Below are 23774 nucleotides of genomic sequence, written 5' to 3' on the forward strand. Positions count from 1 at the left end.
GTTTTCGTCTAATAATGATGTTTCATCATTATTTTTATACACAGAGGAAAAGCATTTTTAGAGAATATGAAACATCAAGGAAATAACAGCCAACTCTTGGTTAAGAGAGTGATAGATACCTATTGATAATAATTCTTCCTCCAGCAGTTTTTTAAATGCAGTAAAAACAGTGGGGATGGAAAAAGGAAGTAAAACCTATTCTAGCCAATTTTGGCTTTTTTTTTTTTAGTAGTCTGTGAACTATTTTGTTAAGCCAAAAAGTAAAATTAGACTTTCTGATATTTGGTGAATTTTAATGATCTGTGGTATTTACCATATACAGATAGTTGAGAGTTGGCATTATTTATGAACCTCTGCATTATACATGTTTTAAAAAATAAGCCATGTGATTACCTTTCACGAAGAGGTTGGCTTGCGTTTTGAAATCTTTTGCTACTAGTTGGACTTCTCCAGCATCTTCTAACTTTACATCCCTCAGAGTAATTGTATGAACTCTTCCTTCTGAACGTGTGACCACCTTTTTTTGAAAAAAAAAAAAAAAAAGGTGCAGTTTAAGAATATATGCATGGTAATTAAATTTATCATGGTGATCATTTTGAAATCTATAGAAATATAGAATCACTATGTTATGTACCAGGAACTAATATAGTGTTATAGGTCAATTATACTTCAAAAACAAACAAACTCACAGAAGAAGAGATCAGATCTTTGTTTTCTGGGGGTGGGGGGTGAGGATGGGGGGTCATTGGATGAAGGCAGTCAAAAGGTAGAAACTTCTGTTTATAAGATAAATAAGTACTAGTGATGTAATGTACAACATGATAGATATAATTAACACTGCTCTATGTTACATATGAAAGTTGTTAAGAGGGTAAATCCTAAGAATTCTCGTCATAGGAAAAAAATTTTTTTCTGTATCTTTAATATCTATATGAGATAATGGATGTTCACGAAACATTATGGTAATTATTTCATGATATATGTAAGTCACATCATCGTGCTGTACACCTTAAACTTACACAGTGCTGTACGTCAATTATATATCAATAAAACTGGAAGAAAAAAATATATGAAATGGCATTACTATATATATATGTATGTGTGTGTGTGTGTGTGTATATATATATATATTTTGGTGCATTTAGTTCATTCAGGTAAACAGTTTGAAATAGTGCTCTCCAAGTTGTTTTATAATCATTTGTATAGCATATGTGTATTTGAAAATAATTCTAACCAATAGTTTGGAATCTTTTAAGGAAATTTTAGGCTTCTATAGTTTCTCAGTTATCTTTACATAGTTACTAGGAGGACTTTTATGTTGAAATGCCTAGGCAAATTTATATGTGTGTATTTATATGTATACATATATATTTGCCTCCATTCTGCTGCTGGGTTTATATATATAAAGGAAGAACTTAGAATAGCTAAATCATGAAAGGAAGGGGGAAAATTGATTGCATATAGTAAGTTGAAAGTAAACTTATGTTCTAAATGCAAGGTGTTTGCCTTGCAATGAGCTGGAATTCTTCCCATTTATTTTAGCAATTAAAATTATTTCACAAGCCAATTAAACTGTGATTAAAATAATTTGTACAATTTCTTAATTTTGTTCAAAAACACAAATGAAGATGTTGCCTCTTCTTCCCTTTCATGTATTTGTACCTCATGACTGGTAAAATCAGGTATCAGGCAGGGCTACAATTGTTCACATAGCAGTGAACAAACGGATAAAGGAACTTCAGAACTAGTTAAAACAGGAGACCACTGTGATCTTAGAATATCAAGACAAATGCTGCCATTACTGTTAATATTTGGATGATAAATTCTTGTTGTAAATGCAACCTTAGGTGGTTTGAAGGGGTATAGACTGTAGGAAAATGAATTGTCATAAAGAATACACTGCCTTGGGCTTCCATGGTGGCGCAGTGGTTAAGAATCCACCTGCCAATGCAGGGGACACAGGTTCGTGCCCTGGTTCGGGAAGATCCCACATGCCGCGGAGCAACTAGGCCCGTGTGTCACAACTACTGAGCCTGCACTCTAGAGCCCACAAGCTGCAACTACCGAAGCCCGCGCGCCTAGAGCCCAAGCTCCGCAACAAGAGAAGCCACTGCAATGAGAAGCCCGCACACCTCAACAGGGAGTAGCCCCCGCTCGCTGCAACTAGAGAAGGCCAGACGCAGCAACGAAGACCCAATGCAGCCAAAAATAAATAATAATTAAAAAACAAAAAAAGAATACACTGCCTTGATATGGGCTGCCTTTAGGTCCCATAATTGTGGCATGTGCAATTGAAAATCAGGCTACAGACAGGGCCATCCTGACAGTAAATTATAAGACAATTGGAGGTTCTTCTAGTTCTACCATCCCAAATTCCATAAGACACTGTGCCCTGTCATACAGATCGACTTTGCTTCAGAGTTCACTTACAGTTAAGAATAATGTCAAAATTTTTCAGCAGTGGAACTGTTTATTATGTTGGTGTAAAAAAAAGAGTCGGGAATAAAATTTCATATAAAGGTTTTTCCTTAGTGAAGAGCTGGGCATGGTTATTAATATAACTACCTTAATAATTGAGAAAGCCAAAAACATAATAAGGGAGAATAAGTAGGAGAAGATAATTAAGATATGTCCTAGGAACACAGCTACTTATTCAAGGACATGGTGCTTGAATGGGAGAAAAATTGTTTCTGTGATGACGTTTCAATATAAATTTTGAATTTAAAATTTGGACTGTAATTTAGGGCTATTTTAAAACATATCTCAGATTCTAATCCACCAACAGATATGTCTTATCTGTTAACATGTTGCTTTATCATTGAAATTCCTCTGAGGCTACTCTAGAATATTCTGTTACTGAGAACTTGCCTCAGAACACAGCGGTTCTTAGGAAATAGCTCATATACAGTATACACTGATTATGTTAAAGGGCAAAAAACTAACAGCTACCTTATAAAAATAAAACAATAATATGAATGCTGAAGATTTTGTGGTAGATTATGTGAAGATAATGTTAGAGATTATTCCTTTAAAATATTGTTAACTTATAATGGAAGCATATTACTATAATACAATAGGCATTATGACTGTGACCAAGCTCTTAAAGTTTAAATACAAAATTCTCAATGGCCATTTAGGACTTAGCAGTCTTTTCCTGGACTGATGGCCAAAGGGGGTAAAAAAACCACAACTCATTTCTGAAATTTTCTCTTTTGATTTTCTATTCTAATAATGTGTCTTTGTTTGGTTACAGAATGTTTAGCCTCCAAAAACTATACCAAAGTGAAGATGAAAGGCCTGAATTAAATTGATAATAGCTAGTTTGTTCTGATAGACTTAATTTAAACAAAACCTGCAAAATGTAGTAAAATGACTTATTTCACAGTTTATATTTCAGTTCTTTGTAAAAAGAGACTTTTAATAATATACGAGCAAGTTCACAGAAGGCTGAAGTATTTTAGGTGGCTAAAGTAAAAGATTAAAATTCCTATGCCAAGAGAGACACATAAAGGCCCAATAGAATTATAGTAAGGTGATCCTTTCTAACCTGAGAAAAAGGTTCCGTGACAATAAGATAAATGTGTATGTGTGTGTGTGTGTGTGTGTGTGTGTGTGTGTGTGTGTGTGTGTATTTTAGTAAAAGAAATGTAACTCAGATTTTTAGGAGTCTACATTTTAATTTAAAATAGCATAGTTTTTATATACACTACTATAAATAAAATAGATAACTAATAATGACCTGTATAGCACAGGGAACTCTACTCAATACTCTGTAATGGCCTATATGGAAAAAGAATCTAAAAAAGAGTGGATATATGTATGTGTATAACAGATGCACTTTGCTGTACACCTGAAACTAACACAATATGGTAAATCAACTATACTCCAATAAAAATTTAAAAAAATAAAAAATAAAATAAAATAGTACAGTTTTTACATTAGAAATAATGACTGATCTTTAATAAAAGCTCTTAATTTGAGCAAAAAATATTTAGTAGCAGAAGAATAATATCATTTGTCCTTAAGCAGTGTTCCTTTATTCAAATCATGATTTTATAGATCTAGAAAGGATTTTGAAGTCAACCAAGTCTCTGCCTTTAGACATGAAAGCAGTTAAACCACACTTAATTGGACAAATGTATATTTTTAAAAAGCAAACTTGAAGGTGGAGATGCCTCCATCACCCAGTTCAGTATTTAGAAGACCTCACGGTGAGGACAGTTTCCTCATATCAAACTTAATTCTCTTGCTGCAATTTGAACATATGGCTGCTTTTTCTATCCTTGGTAACAAAGGAGATCAACTGGTCGTTATTGTCAGTATAGCAGGCAGATTTTATCTCTCAGATGACTGTTAACTGAATCACCCTTCAATCACTTTGGCAGAATACTAGTTTTTTTTTTTTGTTTGTTTGTTTGAGAGCAGTTGTTCAAAGGCATTTTCCTTCTAATACTTTAATCAACGTTGTGGCTCTTTGTTAAACTGAATCCCTTTTAAATTACATTCCTATAATTCTTAACAGCTTGATTTAAACTGAGAGCTTGATGCCACATTTGATACTCTTTCTAAAAATATTGAAAAAAAACTGACAGAGAACAATGAAATGCCCTGTGCTTTCTTTCCAACCCATGTTGGGCATTTTGTATAATTTTATTTCAAGAATTCAAAATTAATGGTGAATTATAAAGATAATTTAGACACACACATTGTCTTAGGGGGCAAAATACGGAGCTCAATTTGGGTAAACTGTATTTTGGGCCTATCTGAATAATCACTCTGATTTTTACTTACGGGTGAAATTTGGGGTAACACCAGAAGCTAGTTATTCCCTAAAACTTCTTAAAGTATATTTGCTCATACATGTGGGTAATCACAGAGCCCTTCTTTCTTGCCAGCACCATCCGTTGCACTTTAAATAGTCCACTTGCATTCCAGAATTGGCACAGCTCAAAGCACTTGAGGGTTAAAAATAGCTTTGGAGAAATGCTTGAAGAGCAGATATCTGCCCAGAAGTTATCTCAACTACTTGATCCACTGCCTGAAATGGAATTTCCATCCTCTCCTCTTAATCTTCTTATATGCAGAACACTAGATAGCATGGAGAGAATTAGCCATAAAACTTAAATCTGTACCCTCGTTAGCACGCATCGAATCAGAAAACCTTTTTGATCCTTCCTGTCTTTCGATGAATTAAACTATCACTGATAGCTAATGAGCGTTTGCCTTTTCTTCAAAAACCTAAAACTTGATCGTACTTAAAATGTTAATTTCCATTTCAGTAAAAATATCATCAGGTTAAACCCAACAAAAATGAGAAGAATCTGCTTTACAATTTCAGCAGAAATCAGGCTTGAGCAGGGAAAAGAAAGGGAAAGAGAGATGGATGTAGGGAAGCAAAGAACAACACACACGTGAGGATGAAAAGAACTGAGGGAAAAGGAAGAGCAAGGCAAGGCAACCGCACTCCTGCTTCTTACCTTATCACTGGGCTCTAGTTTCTTCCCTCTGAGGTACCATTCCACTGGGATATCCTCATAAGACAGCTCGCAGTGGAAGGTGGCTGTTTCTCCTGCAGTCACTGTGACATCCTTTAGAGGCCTCAGAAGACCAATGACTCGTGCTTTGCGAGAGGAAGGAAAAAGCTTTGAGTGACTCATTTTGTAATTCCAAAAGGATAAATACAGATTTAGTTATTAATCTCCCTGGTTGCTTTCTTCAAGAAGGAAAGAGCCACAGGACTGCCCACTGTTCTCACTCCCATGTGAACGTGGCCCCTTGGTGCCCAGAAGGGGAGAGCTAGTGGCCTGAGAGTGGGTATCTGTAGGGGCCCTTTCGTTCTGATATATACAAGGTCAGCAGGAAATTAGTGCTGCATCTGTCTCTGTGCCGGGCGTCAAGTTCCTCTTGCTACGGAAGGTATGTGACTTCCAAAATAACCAAGCCTCTGATTGGGAGAGGACAAGGGCCGCTCAATGTCATAGCCTACCCAACCCATAAACACTTTTGCACCTTCCAAAAATGTTAGCCTGAGATGAGTCTGAAATGCCCACGCAGCAAAGTTTTTCTTTATGGTGCTATACTTGTACAGCCACTTGAAGGATTTCTTTAAGGGTCTTTAAGTGTTCTGAGTTAGATTCTTTTTCTATGAATACCTACTTTGAGTGAAAGAATTACGAAGTGGGAGATTCTGACTTAATTTTCTTTTGTTCAAATGGCAAGGTCAGTGAAATTTCCAAAACTTTAGAATCTGAACCACAGTTGTATGAGGATGACAAAAAGTAAGTACAAGAAAGCCAGTTTCTATACTTTAATAATGTTTTCTAATTAATTGAATAAATCTAATTAATTTCACTCACATCCATTTGCTGCAGAACTATACAATTTGTTTTCAGCAGAAACACATAATACTTACGTTTTACTCGGAGGTGGGCACTAGATTTAACATTGGCAGCTTGGAAATCTACCCCACCGGTCTGGTCCAGTCGGCAGTTGTGCAAAATAAGGAAGTGCATTTTGCCTTCTTCCTTGATCTCACATTCCTGTACCCAAAGAAAGAAAAGTTTTCGTAGGAAGTCATCTTCTTTGGTATTTTTTTCTGAGGATATAATATCTTAATTAAAGGAATTTACAAATAACTGGTGAGGCGACTATATAATTTTGTGTTTTGTGAAAGAAAGCGAACGAATATTATTCATGAAGGTAGTGTTTATTTTAGCCACATCATTTTGAACCAACTAGCAGCATCACAGAATATCTACAGCCTCATACCACTATGCTGGATCAAAAATACTGCAAGTGTACCTGTCCAAGCCCATTCATAGACCCTAATAGCTCTCTTTGATTTGAGGTCTGGTAAAGAACCTGGTATGTTTTAAATGCCTTGCATGCAGTCTGACTTTTCTCCTGTCCTTTTCTATTTCATACAGCTCCTCTAGGTGTTGACAAGTTCAGAAATAGCCTTACAGGTGTTTGGAGTAGTGCCTCTCCCTTGAGTTTCCAGTTGGCGTGGATATCATCTTCCGAGATTTCGGTTTCAAAGCGGGCCGTCTCAGTCTCCATCACCTCCACGCTGTACAGGGGTCGCACCAGTTTAATTTCCCGATCTAGAAAAAGTGCAGGGTCAGCATGTGTCATTGGCCTCTGGCAGAAATAACTCCAACAGCTTCAAGAGTGAAACTCGTGGAAATTTCCTTACCCTCAATCTCAAGCTTTCCTGAGGTCTTATCTGTCCCACAGTCACAGGTGTACTGTCCAATATCTGATTTCAAGGCTTTCTTTAGGATTAGCACGCGCTTCTTGCCGTCTGCCTTAATAACAGCATTTTTAGATGGCTTTATCTCCTGTCCATCTTTAAACCATTTCACCGGTGCATCTGCTTTGCTAATTTCACACTGTAGAATCACTTCACTTTTCTCTGTGCCAGTGTAATCTTGAAGCTTTCCTGTAAAGTATGGATCTCCCTCTGCAAGTAAAGCATAAGTGAAAAAATTTTATTAACCACTTAAGGAGATGACAGTCTCTTGGAAGGTTTAAGGGACAGCTCACAGAGATCTGGGTATGTTTAGAAATGGCACCATGCTTCCACAAACATTTAACATGTTTATGTTCAAAAGTTCTCTAAAAGTCAGAAACAGAATCAATGCCTGGGATTTATCAAAATCGAATCCATCTATATTATATTTTGAAGTATTTTATTAACAGTAGTTTGAAAGATACAATGAAATTTAGCTTCAAACCTAATTATGTGTTCCTTCATTATTCAGATGAATTTTTAATTTCTTAGCAAATCTCTTATGCCTCGTTTACCTGTAAGCTTTCAGATTCACATTATTAGTCTTTCTTATATCAATTGTTTGCCTTTGATAGTTTCTATATATGTTAGGCTTTATATATAATCTGCCTAATATTAAGGGCCCAGGAAAAACAATGAGCTTTATTAATGTAAGTTCTGTGATTCCTAGGGACTTGAAAAACATTTTTCTGAAATAATTTTGATAAAGTGAGGGGAGAAGAAGTGTTTATATCCCTATTTTAAACATGACAGGGCTCAATAATTAACTGAATTTTAATTCTGATTTGAGCTGGCTATTTTGTGAGCCAGAGTCTATCCCTTTAAAATCCTCGTATTTTTAGGTAAAAACATTTGAGAAACAAGCCTAACAATATATGTGATAGTTCCTTAAGGATAGGTGTTGCTTTCATGCAATATAACCCTTGAAAGAATTTTATGTAGTAGATACTCCACAAATTTCTGATGAATTGAATGCAATAATATTAAATTGAAAAAAAAAAAGCACCTACCTAGCACAGTGAGTTTGGCTTCTGAACTTAAACCCATAGCTTCTACTTTAATTTGAGAGGTATCATCAATAGAGAGGTCTTTGAATGCGATGGAATGGGTTTTCCCTTCATCATGCATTGAGACCAACTTGCTGGTATGCAGGCGCTGGTCGTTCTTGAACCAGCGAACACGAATGTTATCGTGGGACAGCTCCACAGTAAACACGGCACTTTCCCTCTCTTTGGCTGTTACATCCTTGAGTGGGGTGAGGAATTTGAGTCGGATTCCTATCAAGAAAAAAAAAAAAAACAACCCTTATTAATTCCAGTCCTTAAAGGAGGATATATAAAAGCAAAAAAAAAAAAAAAAGCAATTAAAGTTGGCCTGATAAAACTGTTTACCTTCAATGATCAGTTTGCCACTTGTGTGCTTATCTTCAGCTTCAAATATGTATTTTGCTTCATCTTCAAAAGCAGCAGATTTGATCACCAGCGAATGCCTAGTGCCATCCTTAATAAGCTCAGTTTTGTCATCACCTGTGATTTCCTGGGTTCCTCTCAGCCAACGATATGTTTTGGGCTCCCTGGATACTTCACACTCAAACTTAGCCTCATCTTTCTCAAAGACTTTAACATCACTGAGAGGCGTGATGAAGATAAGTGGCAATTCTGAAAAAAGAAGAGGGTGTGAATGAAGCCAGAATATGATTCCATTCATCAATTCTGGGTCCCATAAGGAAGCCTGGCAAAGAAAATACAGAAGGGTGGCTGGCAGGTGGAGTGTACCTTTCACTTTCAGATTGGCTGCAGATTTAGCGTTGGCGGCTTGGAAAGAGACCTCGCCTGTCATATCCAGCTGGCAGTTATAAAGGACCAGAATATGCTTCTTCCCGTCTTCAATGATTTCACAGTCCTGTTTGGAGTGAGGTGAGGAGGAAAGAGAAAGGAGAACATCATTTTCATCACTGGTTATCCCTACAAATAATCAAGAGATTTCATACCAGAAATGTATCATTTTCCACCAACAACCAAGCAAGCCCCCCACCTGTGTGATCAGATCATTGTGACTTACAGGGGAAGCAGTTAAAGGCTCTCCTTTTAATTTCCACTGGCCATGGACATCTGGTTCAGAAAGTTCGATTTCAAAGCGAGCTGTTTCACCCACAAACACTTCTACTCCATACAGAGGTTTTTCCACTTTTATTAGTTGGGCTGAAATTATACAGACTTTTGTTCGAATGACTGAACAAATAAACTGCAGGTTCAGATAGGGTACATTTAAAAATTTTACGCAACTCACCCTCAACAGTGACGTTTGCTTTTGTCTTGTCTGTGCCACAGTCACACGTGTATTCGCCTTTGTCTTTCAGTTTTGCCTGTTTGATTTTTAAGATGCGGCGCAGGCCATCTGCCTTGATAGAGTATTTGGGTGAAGGTACAATCTCTTCCCCGTCTTTAAACCATTTCACTGGCACATCTTTGCTTACTTCACACTTCAGAATAATCTCATCCTTCTCGACTCCAGTCTTATCATGTAATTTCACAGTGAAGTAGGGATCGGCCTCTGTAAAAGACATTCAGCAGATGATCAGAAGAACGTGAAAATGAAAGGTAATTAAAGAGTTACAGGTTGCAAAATGTTTAACTATTACCCACTCCCACCATCCAAAAACTGGCTCTTTGGTTATAGTTGGTCACATATACCTAAGACCTTCAGATTTGCTGTGGAGCTCAGGTCCTTAACCTGCGCTTTGATCTGGGATATATCATCCGGTGTCACTTCTCTCATTTCCAGCTTGTGAAGCTTGCCCTCCGATGAGATGAGTACACTTCTGCTTGTGTGGAGTTTGACGTCATTTTTGAACCAGACTACGTGCATTTTTTCATGAGAAAGTTCACAGACAAAAGTTGCTGTTTCACCTTCTTTCACTGTTTGATCTTCAAGAGGTGATATGAATTTCAATCTTATACCTGCAATGCAAGGTAATAGGCTCAGAAATACAATTTAGTTCTCAGAAATATTCCACTCTAATCTGTCTGGTAGAAAGAATCTGTTTCACGTGGCATTTATTGGGTCACCTTTTCAAATGGAGCTCTCCTCCATTAAAAAAAAAATTAAGGGGGTTGTTTTGATGGCAATGTGAAAATAAAGTCATGGGGCCGATGGTCACTTACAGCTGTTAGAACTTGGTGTTCTGTCTTTAAAGTCAGACATTCATGTGCCTAACTATGGGATGTTAGAGGCAGATCTCACCAGCTCTCACCTGTAACAAATAATCTTGCTGAGGTCTTCTTGCCCTCCACTTCAGCAGTATAGACCCCTTCATCATCAAACTGAGAATTATTGATGACAAGAATGTGTTTCTTTCCGTCAGCAATGATATCAAACTTGTCAGATGACTTGATTATATCAGGTCCTTTAGACCATATAACATTTGCCTCTCGAGTGAGGACACATTCAAATCGAGCCTGTCGCTTTTCTGGGACCGTGACATCCTTCAGGGGCACGGCAAAGTCAAGTTCGATTTCTGAAAATCAAACATTAAGAATGAGGTTTTTCAGAATGCAGAGGACTTATAAGATGAAGTTGAGCACACTCCACGAGTTCTAAAGGCCAATACCTTTTACTGTCAGAATGGCAGTCGTGACTGCATTAAGTGCCTGGTAAAGAACTTCACCGGCCTGGTCCAGTTTGACTTTGAGCAGAGTCAGGAAGCGTTTGCCACCATCTGCCTTGATTTCACACGTCTGAAAAATGGCAGTTTTAGTTAGCATTTGAATGAGATAGAATGTTTCAGATACAGATTTCTGCAGAGTCATAAAAATAACTGTAATACTAATAAAAATAAGGAAAAGTGTTTTGTCATAAAATTTTTAAAAAATTGCTGAGCTGTCCACAAATAATGCATCAAATTTCTTCCCCTCTTTGACACTTCAGAAGCTGGAAGTAACTCAATCATTACTGAACCAAATCTGAACATCAAACCTGATTACAGAATGTAGTTATTTTATATGACTAACAACTTATTTTATTTTTATTGATGTATAGTTGATTTACAGTGTTGTGTTAGTTTCTGCTGTACAGCAAAGTGATTCAGTTATACATATGTATACGTTTTTTAATGTTCTTTTCCATTCTGGTTTATCACAGGATATTGAATATAGTTCCCTGTGCTATACAGTAGGACCCTGTTGTTTAACCATTCTATATGTAATAGTTTGTATCTGCTAACGCCAAACTCCCAATCCATCCCTCCCCGATCTTGCCTCCCCCTTGGCAAGTCTGTTCTCTACGTCTGCAAGTCTGTTTCTGTTTTGTAGATAGGTTCATTTGTGTATATGACTAACAACTTAAAATTAGAAATTACTCACAGGTGAGGGTCTTAGAAGTTCTCCCTTCAGTTTCCACTCTCCGGGAATGTCTGCCTCTGAGATTTCTGCATCAAAGCTTGCACTTTCTTTCTCATAAATGGTAACATCCTCTATTGGTTTAAGCAATTCAACTTCACGATCTGTATTGGTAAACGATGAAATACCATAAGGCTTTCAGCAACCTAAATATGCTTTTGTGTGTGTGTGTGTATGTACATTGTTTTGCCTCAGGCTCATATACAAAACTTATCTTTGAGAATAAAAGGTAAGATTTTTATACCTCCAAGTGTCAGCTTTGCAGAGCATCTTTTCCCTTCAATTTCCACTGAATATTCATCAATATCTTCTGGCATAGCATTCTTAATTTTGAGGTGTATATGATTTCCATCTCTTACTATCTCAGTCTTATCAGTTGGTTCCAAGGGGATTTCATCATATCCTTTGAACCACTTAATGTTTGGAGTATCCTTTGCTATGACACAGGTGAAAACAGCTGTCCCCTTGGGTTTCACATGCTGATCTCGGATGGGTTTCACCAGCCAGTCTCTAATGACTTCTGTATGACAGTGAGGTCAGAAAGATAATTATGATCTGAACAAGTAATATAAATAACTTCCTTAGTAAATTTCAGAAATAGGAAAAAATTCTCAAAACTGGACATGATTAATCTGTTATGATTTGATATTCCCCCCCTTAGATAAGGCATAAGACTACTGATATCCTGATACTGGGAAATAAAATTCTCTCTTCTCTTTTCTTAATATAATAATAAGTAGAACTAAATTTCCCAGCAAAGTACTAACCTACTACTTTCACGCAGGATGAGCACTCCAGGTTGTCGGCATTTTCCACAGTCACTGTGTACGTCCCTGCATCGGAGTCATCTGCATCATTGATGGTCAGGGCCCGCATCAAGCCAATGATGCTGGGCACGATTTTGCCGGGTTTCTCCACCACAATCTTGCCATCCTTCCTCCAGACCACATCACGTTCTTTATTTAACTCGCAGCTCAAGTACAATGGCTGTCCTTTGACCACTGTGACTTCCTCTTCAAGCGTTTTTACAAAACGCACAGGAAGTTCTGTGGAGAATTGTGGTATTAAGAATCTGCAGAGACTTTTCAATACGTACAATATTTTCAATGAAATAAAGCTTGGAGATAAGAGGTTTTGTCCAAAATGACAGTAAAAGTTGCTATTGAGGTTTACTGTGTTAAAGTTTAATACAGACCATATTCACAAGACTGGAAATTACCTTCGACAATCAGTTTCGCAGTGGAGGTCTTTTCCTTATTTCCCAGACGTAAAACACAGGTGTATTCGCCAGCATCAGAAAGCTGAACATCAATGATATGCAGCTTTCTGTCTTTCCCATCAGCGATGAATCTGTGCTTTGGGCTCTCACGGATATTGCTACCATCTTTCATCCAGCTTGTAACTGCAGTGGAGGGGGAGACTAAACACTCAAAGATTGCAGAAGAGCCAACTGACTCTGCTTCAGTCAAAACAATGTCTTTGATTTCTTTCACAAACTTCAGTGGCACAGCCTTCAGCTGGTAGGTGAACGGAGCTTCGGCAGGCGGTTTCTCTCCACCACTTCCTGGTCTTAACTTTCTCCTTTCAGCTTCTATTGGTGAAGGAGTCTTTTTGGCTACACCTAATTCAAAATAAAATTAAAAGTTGAATTGGCATTTCCGTAAGGGTCAGAAAGTGCATATCTGGCTGTCTGCTGGATGAAACCAGTGATAGAGCGACCAGAAGACAAGAAGAGAAAATTAAAGACTAGGCAACTGAAAGGTCAATTGAAGTTATCCTGCTTTCTTTCAGAAAGAAAATGAGGTGGCATAAGGAATCCATGAATAATAAACGCTCTTCGTTTTCTCAAGTTTTAAAGCCAAATATATAATGTCCAGATTAGCGTCTAAGTATTTTATCTGTCATGTATACGTATCATGTATATGAAGAATGAAACTAGGAACTTATAGGGTTTATTATGCTAAAGTATATATTTTATATATGTATTACCCACTTGAATAATATTAGAGGTATATTAGTTGCAATATCAGAAGACATACTAGTTTTTGCAGAATCAATTAGAAGTCATAAAGATTGATGTAAATTTTGAATTTTTTCCCCCTCGTACAGAGAGTTTCCCTTGAATGTAAAGTTTCCCAGAGTGAAAGGTTACAATTCAGGTACAGGGAAATGAATCTTACCTGTGATGGGAACTTTTGGCTTGGCAGCCTCCTCTTTCGGTGCTTTGGCTTCTGAAATAAAAATAAAACTCAGCATTTAAACAATTTTCAGACTTATTTCATGCTTAGTAGTAAACCACGTGGGATGAGTCATGCTCTTTATTATAAATATTAATGTGTAACAAAAAAGTTAGATTTATATGACTTCCATGGAGAATATGTGGATATTTCCAAGAAGGCATATTCTGAGAATGATGTGACCAAGCTAAATTGCCAATGTTTTTAGGATTAAAAAATTACTTTCAGCAAGTAATTCTTCTCCCATTTCTGGAAGGCTTACTCTTTCCTTGTGAAAAAGAGTTTTATTCTTGCCTAGCTATGTAAAGTATTTTATATGTTTAGGTATGTGCTGGTTATGTGAACCAAGGAAATACGTTTTTGTCAACAAGGAATCAATGTAGGCAAAAGGGAAATGACCCAGAAGTTACTAAAGGGCTTTCTTTATTAAGTTGGGCAGATAAATCCGGAGAAGACTAAGGAAAAAGAAAGGGTCTATGTTCTACAAATGCATGGATTCCTTTGAAGATTTACCTTAATTAGACAATGAACTAAGGCAGAACCAAGACAGTTCCTACACTTAGAGTTTAATTCAGTTTACTCAGGGGCAGTATAAACTGTAGAATCAATTCCCTAGTGTCAGGCCCTGGGGATGTGAGAAAAGCTATAGTTTTACACATACTTAATCATCTCAATGGCAGTTATCGTCTTTTTCTGAACTAATTAAAGTTATCACATAGAAATCATAAAAGCTTAAAAGAATAACGCCCAAACCACAAATATCAGTGACAAAATATGTTAATATAAATATTAAAATTAAACTACAGCCAGAAGAACATAGTATATTGTCTCATGTTATTAAACACAATAAAAACCCATATACTTCTATAGGGCTTACTATGTACCAAGCACTGTGCTAAGTGCTTTGCATATATTTAATCCTCACAATAATCCTAGTAGGTAGTTATAGTTATTATTCTGATTTTACAGACTAGGAAATTAAAATGTAAAGAGATGAAGGAAGTAGCCAAAGATCAAATAGTTAGGATGTGTATTTATCAATGATCAATACATGTCAAATCATTTTTGGTTTTGAGATTATCACCTAAGTGATGAACTACTAATAGTTCATGTACAATAATAAGTATTTTGTTTGTACCTGAGACAGCTGTATCACTGAGTTAGTACGTTTAAGAAAATTATTATTGATCTAAATTCTTATATAGATTTAAAGGCTGAACTATGCAGTCCTGTTTTTTTCTCCTGTTCATTGTGGTAAAATACACCTAACATAAAATTTGCCATTTTAACCATAAAATGTACCATCTTAACCATTTTTAATGCAACTTAATTCAGTCGCATTAAGTACATTCACAATATTATGCAACTCTCAACACTATCCATTTCCAGAACTTTTTCATTAGCCCAAAATGCAATCTTTTTAAAAAATGAGAAATGATTCCTGCAGGGCATATGGGAAATTTGAATCTCCATGGGATTCCTATATGTATGTCCTTAGAGAGTATCTGTACATCTTAATTTTCATCAGCACTGAACATATTCATTACTTAATCTCAAAAGCATATAAAGAAATGGTCTTTTGCAGGAATGTACATTTCAATTGAAACACAATAGGCAGCCATGGGTGAGAGATTAGGTTGCTATAGATTAGCAGCTGAAGAAAATTTAATTGAGAATTTATATAAGCTCCCACAATTGAAATGACGCCTATGTTTCAACAAAAAGAGAGCTTGATTTTTAACGAAGTTTTTATTAAGCCATCAAAACAAACCAGCAAAAAGAAAACCACAGAATAAGTACCTGCTTTCTCTCCAGCGACTGGCACCGTCACTGGGGCAGCGATAGGGGCTGGTGTGGGCTCCAAAGGAGGTGGTTTGATTATTTTCACTTCTGTAGAAAGATGTCCATTGCATTAATGTATCCTTTGTCACTTCCTAAAACATCATTTGGTGGCCTATTTGCCTTCTCTGATGTAACTTTAAAATCTCCTAATAACTGGTTTTTACAGAGAACAATATATCCTAACTGTAATAAAATCTATGTACAATATAATAATATATTTGAATATATGTAACATTATATTAAATAAAATATAGCATTATAATCTAATAATACATTGGGACATTAGAAATCATTTGATGCATGCGGGCTTTACTCCCTTTTTCTTATTAGCTACACATTAATTGTGTGAAACAGGAAGGAAGATGCTGTCGACATTGAGGATAAGCTTGCTTACCTGGTTCAGGCTTTGGTTTTGGTTCAGGTGCAGTGAGAGGTATTGCTGGCTTAATTTCAGGCACTAAAACAATTCACAGTAATAAGCAGATTATCACAGTATTTTTGAAGTTTTTCACAAAGTCAGACCAAAATTGGGCATGTTTAACATATCTTGGAAGGTATTAGAACTTGTACACATATAGTCACCAAATCAAATACTCCAAGTTTATTTTGCATTTTAAACAAAATACTTAGAAAATATAGTAAGGCAGTTTTACTGGTTCTAATGTTTTTCATCTCATTGCCCATAAATACAATTGTTTTAGTTTTTAAAACTTAGTAATTGGGGCTTCCCTGGTGGCGCAGTGGTTGAGAGTCCGCCTGCCGATGCAGGGGACACGGGTTCGTGCCCCGGTCCGGGAAGATCCCACATGCCGCGGAGCGGCTGGGCCCGTGAGCCATGGCCGCTGAGCCTGCGCGTCCGGAGCCTGTGCTCCGCAACGGGAGAGGCCACAGCAGTGAGAGGCCCACGTACCGCAAAAAAAAAAAAATTTAACAAATGGGTGGACATGAGGCAATTGCACATGAGAGTGAAATGGTAAAGAAAATTAAGCTGGATGAGATGAGCAGGTCAAGGTCATGTGTTCAAATCTCAATGCCAGTGTAATGATATTTTAATTGATGCATATTTGTATTTTTAGAGACAACTAAGAAAATGCCAGAAAGTTTGTACCTTTTGCTGGTTCAGGAACTTTCCTTTCCCTTTTGCTAACAGTAGCTGGAGGTGCTTCAACCTCTTCAACAGCTTTTGGAGGTGGTTCTGGCACTTTAAGATAATAAGATGATTTTCTAGCGTTATTTTAGGATTTGAATCCTTCGAAATCAACTGATCTGAAATAATCAGATCAAACTTTTTTCAAAAGCTCTATTGATGGCTTAAAAAAACCCTTATATTCTATCAATTAATTTCTATTTTCTCTTCTTGACTCTGCTTCAATTTATTTTTCTTTCTTTTATTTCACCTATACTTGCCTCCCAACTCCATTATCTCTCCCTTTCTAAATCGATTCAAAATAGTTCCAAATATACTCTTTGTGACTAGGCGAATGATAAAAATCAGCCCCCTTAAAAGCCCCCAAATTTTATGAAACATTTCTGACACCTTCCCATGAAGTCATTTTGCAGCCAACTTGATTATTTCACAACTGTTTCTACTGGAAAACTTAAGTGACAAAATAATAATAATAATGAAGTGCAGGGAAATGCATGAATATATTTGAGTACTATAAAAATATTTAAACAGGAAGCAGACAATGGAAAACATAGACTATGTGACAGATGAAATATGAAGCTACATTTATATTTAAATCCGTTTATGTTTACAAGATAAACTTTTTGTTAAATGTCCATTTTGTTAAAAGGTAATTTCACAAATTGTTACTGAGATTCCTACCTGCAGGTTTTTTAATTTTTTCTACTTCTTTACGTTCTTCTTTAGGTTCTTCTTCAGGTCTCTTTCTTAGAACTTAAAAGACAAAAATATTTATATGTAAACCAAGACAAACAAATGAAGATGTTGAATACATTTGACAAATGCAAATAATGTACAAAGCAAAGAAAGTGAAAAGCATGCAACCTAGTGCACCTGGGAACTTGGTATTTACACTAAAAATGCTTAAAAAAAAATCAAAGGTTGTTACGTTAATTAAAACAACACTCAGAGTCACTTTATATCTATGTAGATAGTCTGTTCAGAGTTAAATCCCTGGTAGGAATGACCCAAACACAAAATGAATAATTTGAATAGCAACAAATTCTAATCACAATCCAATGTCATAATTTAATGAGAAAAGAAGCATTTAAGTAAGTATAAAGTTTACTGAAGTGGAGTTGGTCAAAGAAATGTAGCCTAGAAATAAGTAATTGTATGTGAAGAAAATGTTAGAATTTGATTCTTCATTCAAATATCTTGTTTCTAATTCTTTAATATTTTGTAAGTCAAAAAAAAGTTCAGTTTTTAGAAAATGTTATTTATTAGTTGTGGTAATCCTGTGTTACACTTTTTAAAACTGAATGCTGAGTTTAGGCTTAAATAGTTTGGTGTAATTTAGAGTATTTAAGAGGTTTAGTGTATTTTACTACATAATTTGATTATGAAAATGGCAGCTACGGTCATTAGTTTAGAATATTATCAATTTAGTCATGTCTATTAATGTTGTAAATTTCAAGATACTCTGCTCACAAAATTTGTCTTCTTTTAAAAAGATGGAAATGATTACATTTAATTTTCAATACAACTACAAATGAATTTTGATAAATTGGGAATCTAAGTTAAAAGAAAACCAAAGGACAGAAACATTTTGTAAGCTTTCAAGTCCTTTTTGTGTGTGTATTTGAAGCTGATATAACAGTTGAAAAATACTATACCGCTTTTGAGAACAGCTTCTTCCTTTGGTTGAGGTTTAGGTTCAGGAAGTAATTTGCGAACTTTCTTTTCACCTCCAAGCACTTAAAAGAATATGATTTAAATTTTGAAGTGAATTCATATAAAAAGTAAATTTCAACAAGAAAAATGTCTCTTTCAAAACTAGTAACTACTGTATAAGTAATAATTTTTGTTACGTATAAATATCACAGAATTTGAAAGCAAAGAATACACTTCAAGTTGTTTCCTCTGCAAACATCTATATAACCTTGTGATGAAATTCAGTTGCATTAACTACAGGCAAATATATTCATTCATCTTAAAAGTGTCTATATTGATTTTATGAATCTTTCATCAAATACAAGGTTCTTGACAGCATCTTTGCCCCAATCTGCAATTGTAGATTGCCCAAATCTACTCTGATATCTCCCCGACCATCAACTATAGTAGGTGTTAGTGACATTATTCAATCTTCTCCACTGATGAGAGAAGAAACCAAAAGTATCTGGAGTTTGATAAGTTTCTTAAGAAGCATCCTTTCTTAAGGTTCCCTTTTTGAACTAATACTAACCTGAAATTATAGAACTATAGAATTTGAAAGCTGGTGTTAGAGCTTATTTTTAATGAATAAGAAAATGTTCTTGAATTTAAACTAAAACGGACCCAAGGAATTCCAAATTAATCCCATCTTTAGTGGATATCAAGCATGGCAGATGATACTATATACAGCAGCCTCCTATTACTACTGTAGCCCTAATGGTTTTGAATGGGAAAAAAAAAGAGAAACACTTACTGATTACTGAACCATTTTACCTCTCTACTAATGTCAATTAAAATCTAATTTAGGGCTTCCCTGGTGGCGCAGTGGTTGAGAGTCCGCCTGCCGATGCAGGGGACACGGGTTCGTGCCTTGGTCCGGGAAGATCCCACATGCCGCGGAGCGGCTGGGCCCGTGAGCCATGGCTGCTGAGCCTGAGCATCCGGAGCCTGTGCTCCGCAATGGGAGAGGCCACAACAGTGAGAGGCCCACGTACCGCGAAAAAAAAAAAAAATCTAATTTAAAGCATTATTTATTTGTATCATGTAACATTATATTTGCTCACACACCTACAATCTGAATTCTTAGCTATTTCTAAATTTCCCATTTGGTGCTTTAAAAAAGACATTTGCAATTCATTAAAAAGTTTTTGTTTTATGTGAAAACACAGCCATGCCTGTCTCTTACTTCAAATTTTAAACATGCAGAAGGGAAATATGTAAATATTTCACTTTAAATAATGACTTTTTTCTGTCAAGTACTGATATTTTAAGTAAAATTTCACAGTTAAACATTAAATTTTTTTATCCATGATACATTTTGCTGGCCTTTGATACTATTTTCAAGTTACCAATATTCGTAATGTAATCAATTTTCATTGATCAAACTGGAGATGCCCATGCATTTAATTAACATAAGTTGGAATGGCATAATATCCTTTTCTTATTTAATGGATATAGTGAAAATATATCTTTGTATTTGTTTTTCCACATTATTATTTTATTTTTAAGATCTTACTGACATATGAGACTCAGGTGTAGAACACGCCATTGTAGTTATTACTTTTAAAGTCATTATATGTCATTACATGTCATTTTAATATTTGCGTGGCTTTGTAATAATCCTTTACTGGTTAACATCCATAGTAATATTATTTTGTAATCTCCATTTTATAAATCAGGAAATATACATTCAGATGGGTGATTTTTCCAAAATTCCAGAGTGAAACAAGAACAGATTCAACTTATGAGTCTGGATGTGTTAATTAAACAGAACACTGGTTACCCACCATACTTACTGGAAAAGTTCACAATTTTAATTTTAATAGATGTTTTATGATTCATTTATTTTCCTTTAGGGTCTAAGTTTAGATAGGGAAAAATATTGTTTAAAGAGAAATAAATTTTGAAAAAATGACCTGCAGTGATAATGAAACTGCCCTACAACATGAGACCTGTACACCTGAAAGAATGTCTTGGAGTCCATGAGAAAAAAGAGATAGGAAAGCCACAAGGAAATCCCTATGAATCACCTTAATAGTATAGAAGAACAGGGCTTATTTTTAGCGCTTATAACACTGACTAAAATATTGTTGTTCAGGTGAAATTGCAAAGCATTTTAATCTAAGACATGTCCTGATATTAATGTCAGCTAAGCAGTAAAATTTAATATTTCTGAGTTTAGGAAAATTCAAGAAGACATATGTAGATGAGACAAAGGAAAAAACATCTACTCAGGAATGTATGAAATTGATGGGAGACAAAGAAAGTAATACTCATGAACCAGGACCATAAAAGCTACAAAAATACAAGAAATCAATGAGACTACTCTGATTATTTTAAAAAAGGAAAGAAGAAGAACATTCTAGAAAGCAGGAGGAGCAGTCAGATGAAGGGATACTGCATATGAGCGTTTTCTAGACTGAAATACCTTTCAGAGGTGTAAGCTCCACTGCTTCCAGAGCCTCAGGTTTTTCAGGAACTTTCTTCTTTGAAATAGCTTTAAAGAAGATGATCTTACTTTCATTATTTGTTTATTTAGTCTTATCTGAAGCAAATGATTAAATACGTGCTCTAAGAATCAAAACCAGGCTTTGCTTATAACTCAAAAGCATTAATAACAGCCAAGAACAAACAGCCACTGAAGAACATACAAGAAGCGTTCAAACCATGAAAACAGATTGCAGTTTTACTCCAAACTTGAGTAGTAAGTTAAAGTCTGGCTGAGAAGGAAGATAATTTTTGTTCTTTGCAGGAGGAAGAAATCTTCCTTTGCATATAAATTTTACATGAAGGGAAATGTATTTAAGTGTGTGTCCTCATGGAATATATTAACCAACAGATGTGTAGCCTTTTAAGAAGTGATCACTTTTTCTATGTCTGATTAAAAATGCCAGAAGCTTCTCCTACAGGCCAAGAGGGTTGTAGAGAGGCAAGAAAGAAGTCTTACCATGGAAAATTCTGGCTTTGTGTACATGTGTAGGTGAGTATGGGAAAATTGCTCACCTAAGATTATATCTAGATTATTTTAGATTGGGAAATCTCATGACACCACAAATAAGACAACATTTTGTTGAAATAAAAAGAATAATATGATTTTGCTAGTTTATTTCAGCTTTTAAAGATGCTATTTAAAAAATTAAGTAATGTTGAATCAATTCAAAGAGAAACCTAAATGCAAAGAGAAAGAAAGGAAGTTTAACAATGGGAAGAGATGCTGGATATCAAATGTATCTTTCTAGATATGGTGAGGACAACCAGGGAACACAATTGGGTTTTTATTAAGTTGCAAAAAAAAAAAAAAAAAAGTGGGGAAGCAGTGCCAGAGCGTTCATATACCTTCCTTTCATGGTTTATGAACACATCAGCTATTGGATGCCATAAATATATTATCTATAGTATATTTTAAAGCATATGTCATTCTTTAAGAACAAAGTTTTGGCTTTTGTATAAATTTGCTACTGCAAAATTAAAAATATCTTGCAGAGTTTTCTTCTACATTCCACATGCACAAGATCCCAAAGATATGCAGAGCAACCACGCTTTGAAATCAGAAAATCCTTTCACCCGACTCTGCATGAGAAAGTTAGTTGGACAGCCCCTGGATTGAGATGGCCAGGATGAAGCTAACAATGGTGTACTTTCTGACTCTTGGGGCAGCAGGCATGGCCCAACAAGGCACCCAGGGCAGCATAAAACACAGGTCTCTAAGGAATTCCCACAGATTGATCATGTCCGAAAGTACATCTTTTAAAAATACATTTCTTGCAAGTAACACTTCAGATGTCTGGATAGAAGATTGGAGCAGGTTAATAAAACTTTGGAAGTGGCATTTTATACCTTTAAGCTGGAACATTTTCTCCTTCAGGTCTTCCTTAGGTGGAGCTGGAGGAGGAGCTGGGGGCTTTGGTTTGGGTTTTGGTTTCTCAATAACCTTCTTTTCAGGTTCAGGTTCTTAAAAGAGTATTTCAGGAGTATTAGTATAGGAATATGTTAATTGGTATGTGGATATACAGTATATTCAGTAGAAATTTTGGTATATTTATGAAGTAAAAAGTTTGCTTTTTTGGATACATATTATTGGTATCCAACATAAAACGTAAAAGTGTCCAGCATAAAATATAAGAATATCAACACTGTACATAGATAATGAGAAATACGGCACAGGCACTAATAAAAACAACAAAGGAAGCATCCATATAAGCCACATTGATGTGAAATAAATAGTACAAATCACATGAATACATAAGACTGAGATGCACATTTAAAACAGAATATCTTACATACAGGTGCAAAGAGACGTACTGCACACGTAGAACAACGCAAAACACATATGTATCAGATGAAGAATATGGTGATGAAGACTTAAGCCCAATTAACTGAGTACCTTGTACTGGTATTTCTTCAGGCTGTGGTTCAGGTTCAGGTTCTTCTGGCTTAACATACTTTTCAATTTCACGTTCTTTAAAGAATGGTGACAAAGGATAAGAGACTGTAATATAAAGTTCTTCACAAAGACTCATAGAAATTTCACATAGATGCAAAGATGACAGTCACAAAAGCAAAAATACACAAATTCACTTACATAGAAAAAGAGGTAAGATTTCTATTTTCTTATACTCAAGCTTTCTACTGACTATCTGATGTATGTTGATGGCAAATGAGATGACTTTTAATATCTGACGTTGGGTTATCATTTGAGGATCCAATACAATTATTCCAGTGTTGTCTCAGTAAACTGTATCTTTTAGAATTTATAATTACCATCAAGAATAATCAAAGATTCTACTTCAAAAGAAGTATAATGATTTGAAAAACAAAGCAGTCAAACATGTGCTAGAATGCTTTTATATAAAATTTCAAGAAGGAATGTTACCCTATAAATACTTTTGTATTTCTAACAGGAGTTTTCAAGAGATTTTAAAAAAATTATATTTATATAATATATATCTACCTTCAACAGGGGGAGTCACTTTTCTACCAATGGTTATGGATGCTCTTTCTTCATATATTATTTCCTCAGGAGACTCTTCAACTTAAAAAACACAGTGTTTAATATTTTAGACTGAATTCAGAATAGAATACTGCAACTGCTAAGTTTCAACATATCAACTTAGTTACACGTTATAACATATTCTTCAGAAGACTTCAAAGATACCAATAATTTCACT

General features: G+C 35.5%; 1 protein-coding gene across 1 annotated transcript in view; it reads right to left on the minus strand.

The window, feature by feature from the left end:
* The window catches only part of TTN (titin), a 276735-nt gene that overhangs the window by 99981 nt on the left and 152980 nt on the right, over nucleotides 1–23774 (minus strand). The window contains exons 167-191 of the mRNA XM_024732830.1: nucleotides 22444–22557; nucleotides 21035–21103; nucleotides 18570–18650; nucleotides 17596–17667; nucleotides 16876–16968; nucleotides 16162–16224; nucleotides 15726–15815; nucleotides 13869–13919; nucleotides 12908–13309; nucleotides 12456–12734; nucleotides 11933–12208; nucleotides 11653–11792; nucleotides 10902–11028; nucleotides 10545–10808; nucleotides 9985–10251; nucleotides 9581–9844; nucleotides 9353–9492; nucleotides 9067–9193; nucleotides 8683–8949; nucleotides 8302–8568; nucleotides 7196–7462; nucleotides 6964–7103; nucleotides 6413–6539; nucleotides 5478–5620; nucleotides 394–517 (exon numbers count right to left, since the gene is read on the minus strand). Of these exons, the coding sequence (XP_024588598.1) occupies nucleotides 394–517; nucleotides 5478–5620; nucleotides 6413–6539; nucleotides 6964–7103; nucleotides 7196–7462; nucleotides 8302–8568; nucleotides 8683–8949; nucleotides 9067–9193; nucleotides 9353–9492; nucleotides 9581–9844; nucleotides 9985–10251; nucleotides 10545–10808; nucleotides 10902–11028; nucleotides 11653–11792; nucleotides 11933–12208; nucleotides 12456–12734; nucleotides 12908–13309; nucleotides 13869–13919; nucleotides 15726–15815; nucleotides 16162–16224; nucleotides 16876–16968; nucleotides 17596–17667; nucleotides 18570–18650; nucleotides 21035–21103; nucleotides 22444–22557 (4254 nt within the window). The remainder of the gene's footprint in view (nucleotides 1–393; nucleotides 518–5477; nucleotides 5621–6412; nucleotides 6540–6963; nucleotides 7104–7195; nucleotides 7463–8301; nucleotides 8569–8682; nucleotides 8950–9066; nucleotides 9194–9352; nucleotides 9493–9580; nucleotides 9845–9984; nucleotides 10252–10544; nucleotides 10809–10901; nucleotides 11029–11652; nucleotides 11793–11932; nucleotides 12209–12455; nucleotides 12735–12907; nucleotides 13310–13868; nucleotides 13920–15725; nucleotides 15816–16161; nucleotides 16225–16875; nucleotides 16969–17595; nucleotides 17668–18569; nucleotides 18651–21034; nucleotides 21104–22443; nucleotides 22558–23774) is intronic.

This window comes from Neophocaena asiaeorientalis, unplaced genomic scaffold (genome assembly GCF_003031525.2).
Source record: "Neophocaena asiaeorientalis asiaeorientalis breed wild unplaced genomic scaffold, Neophocaena_asiaeorientalis_V1.1 scaffold96, whole genome shotgun sequence".
Taxonomy (NCBI): Eukaryota; Metazoa; Chordata; class Mammalia; order Artiodactyla; family Phocoenidae; genus Neophocaena; species Neophocaena asiaeorientalis.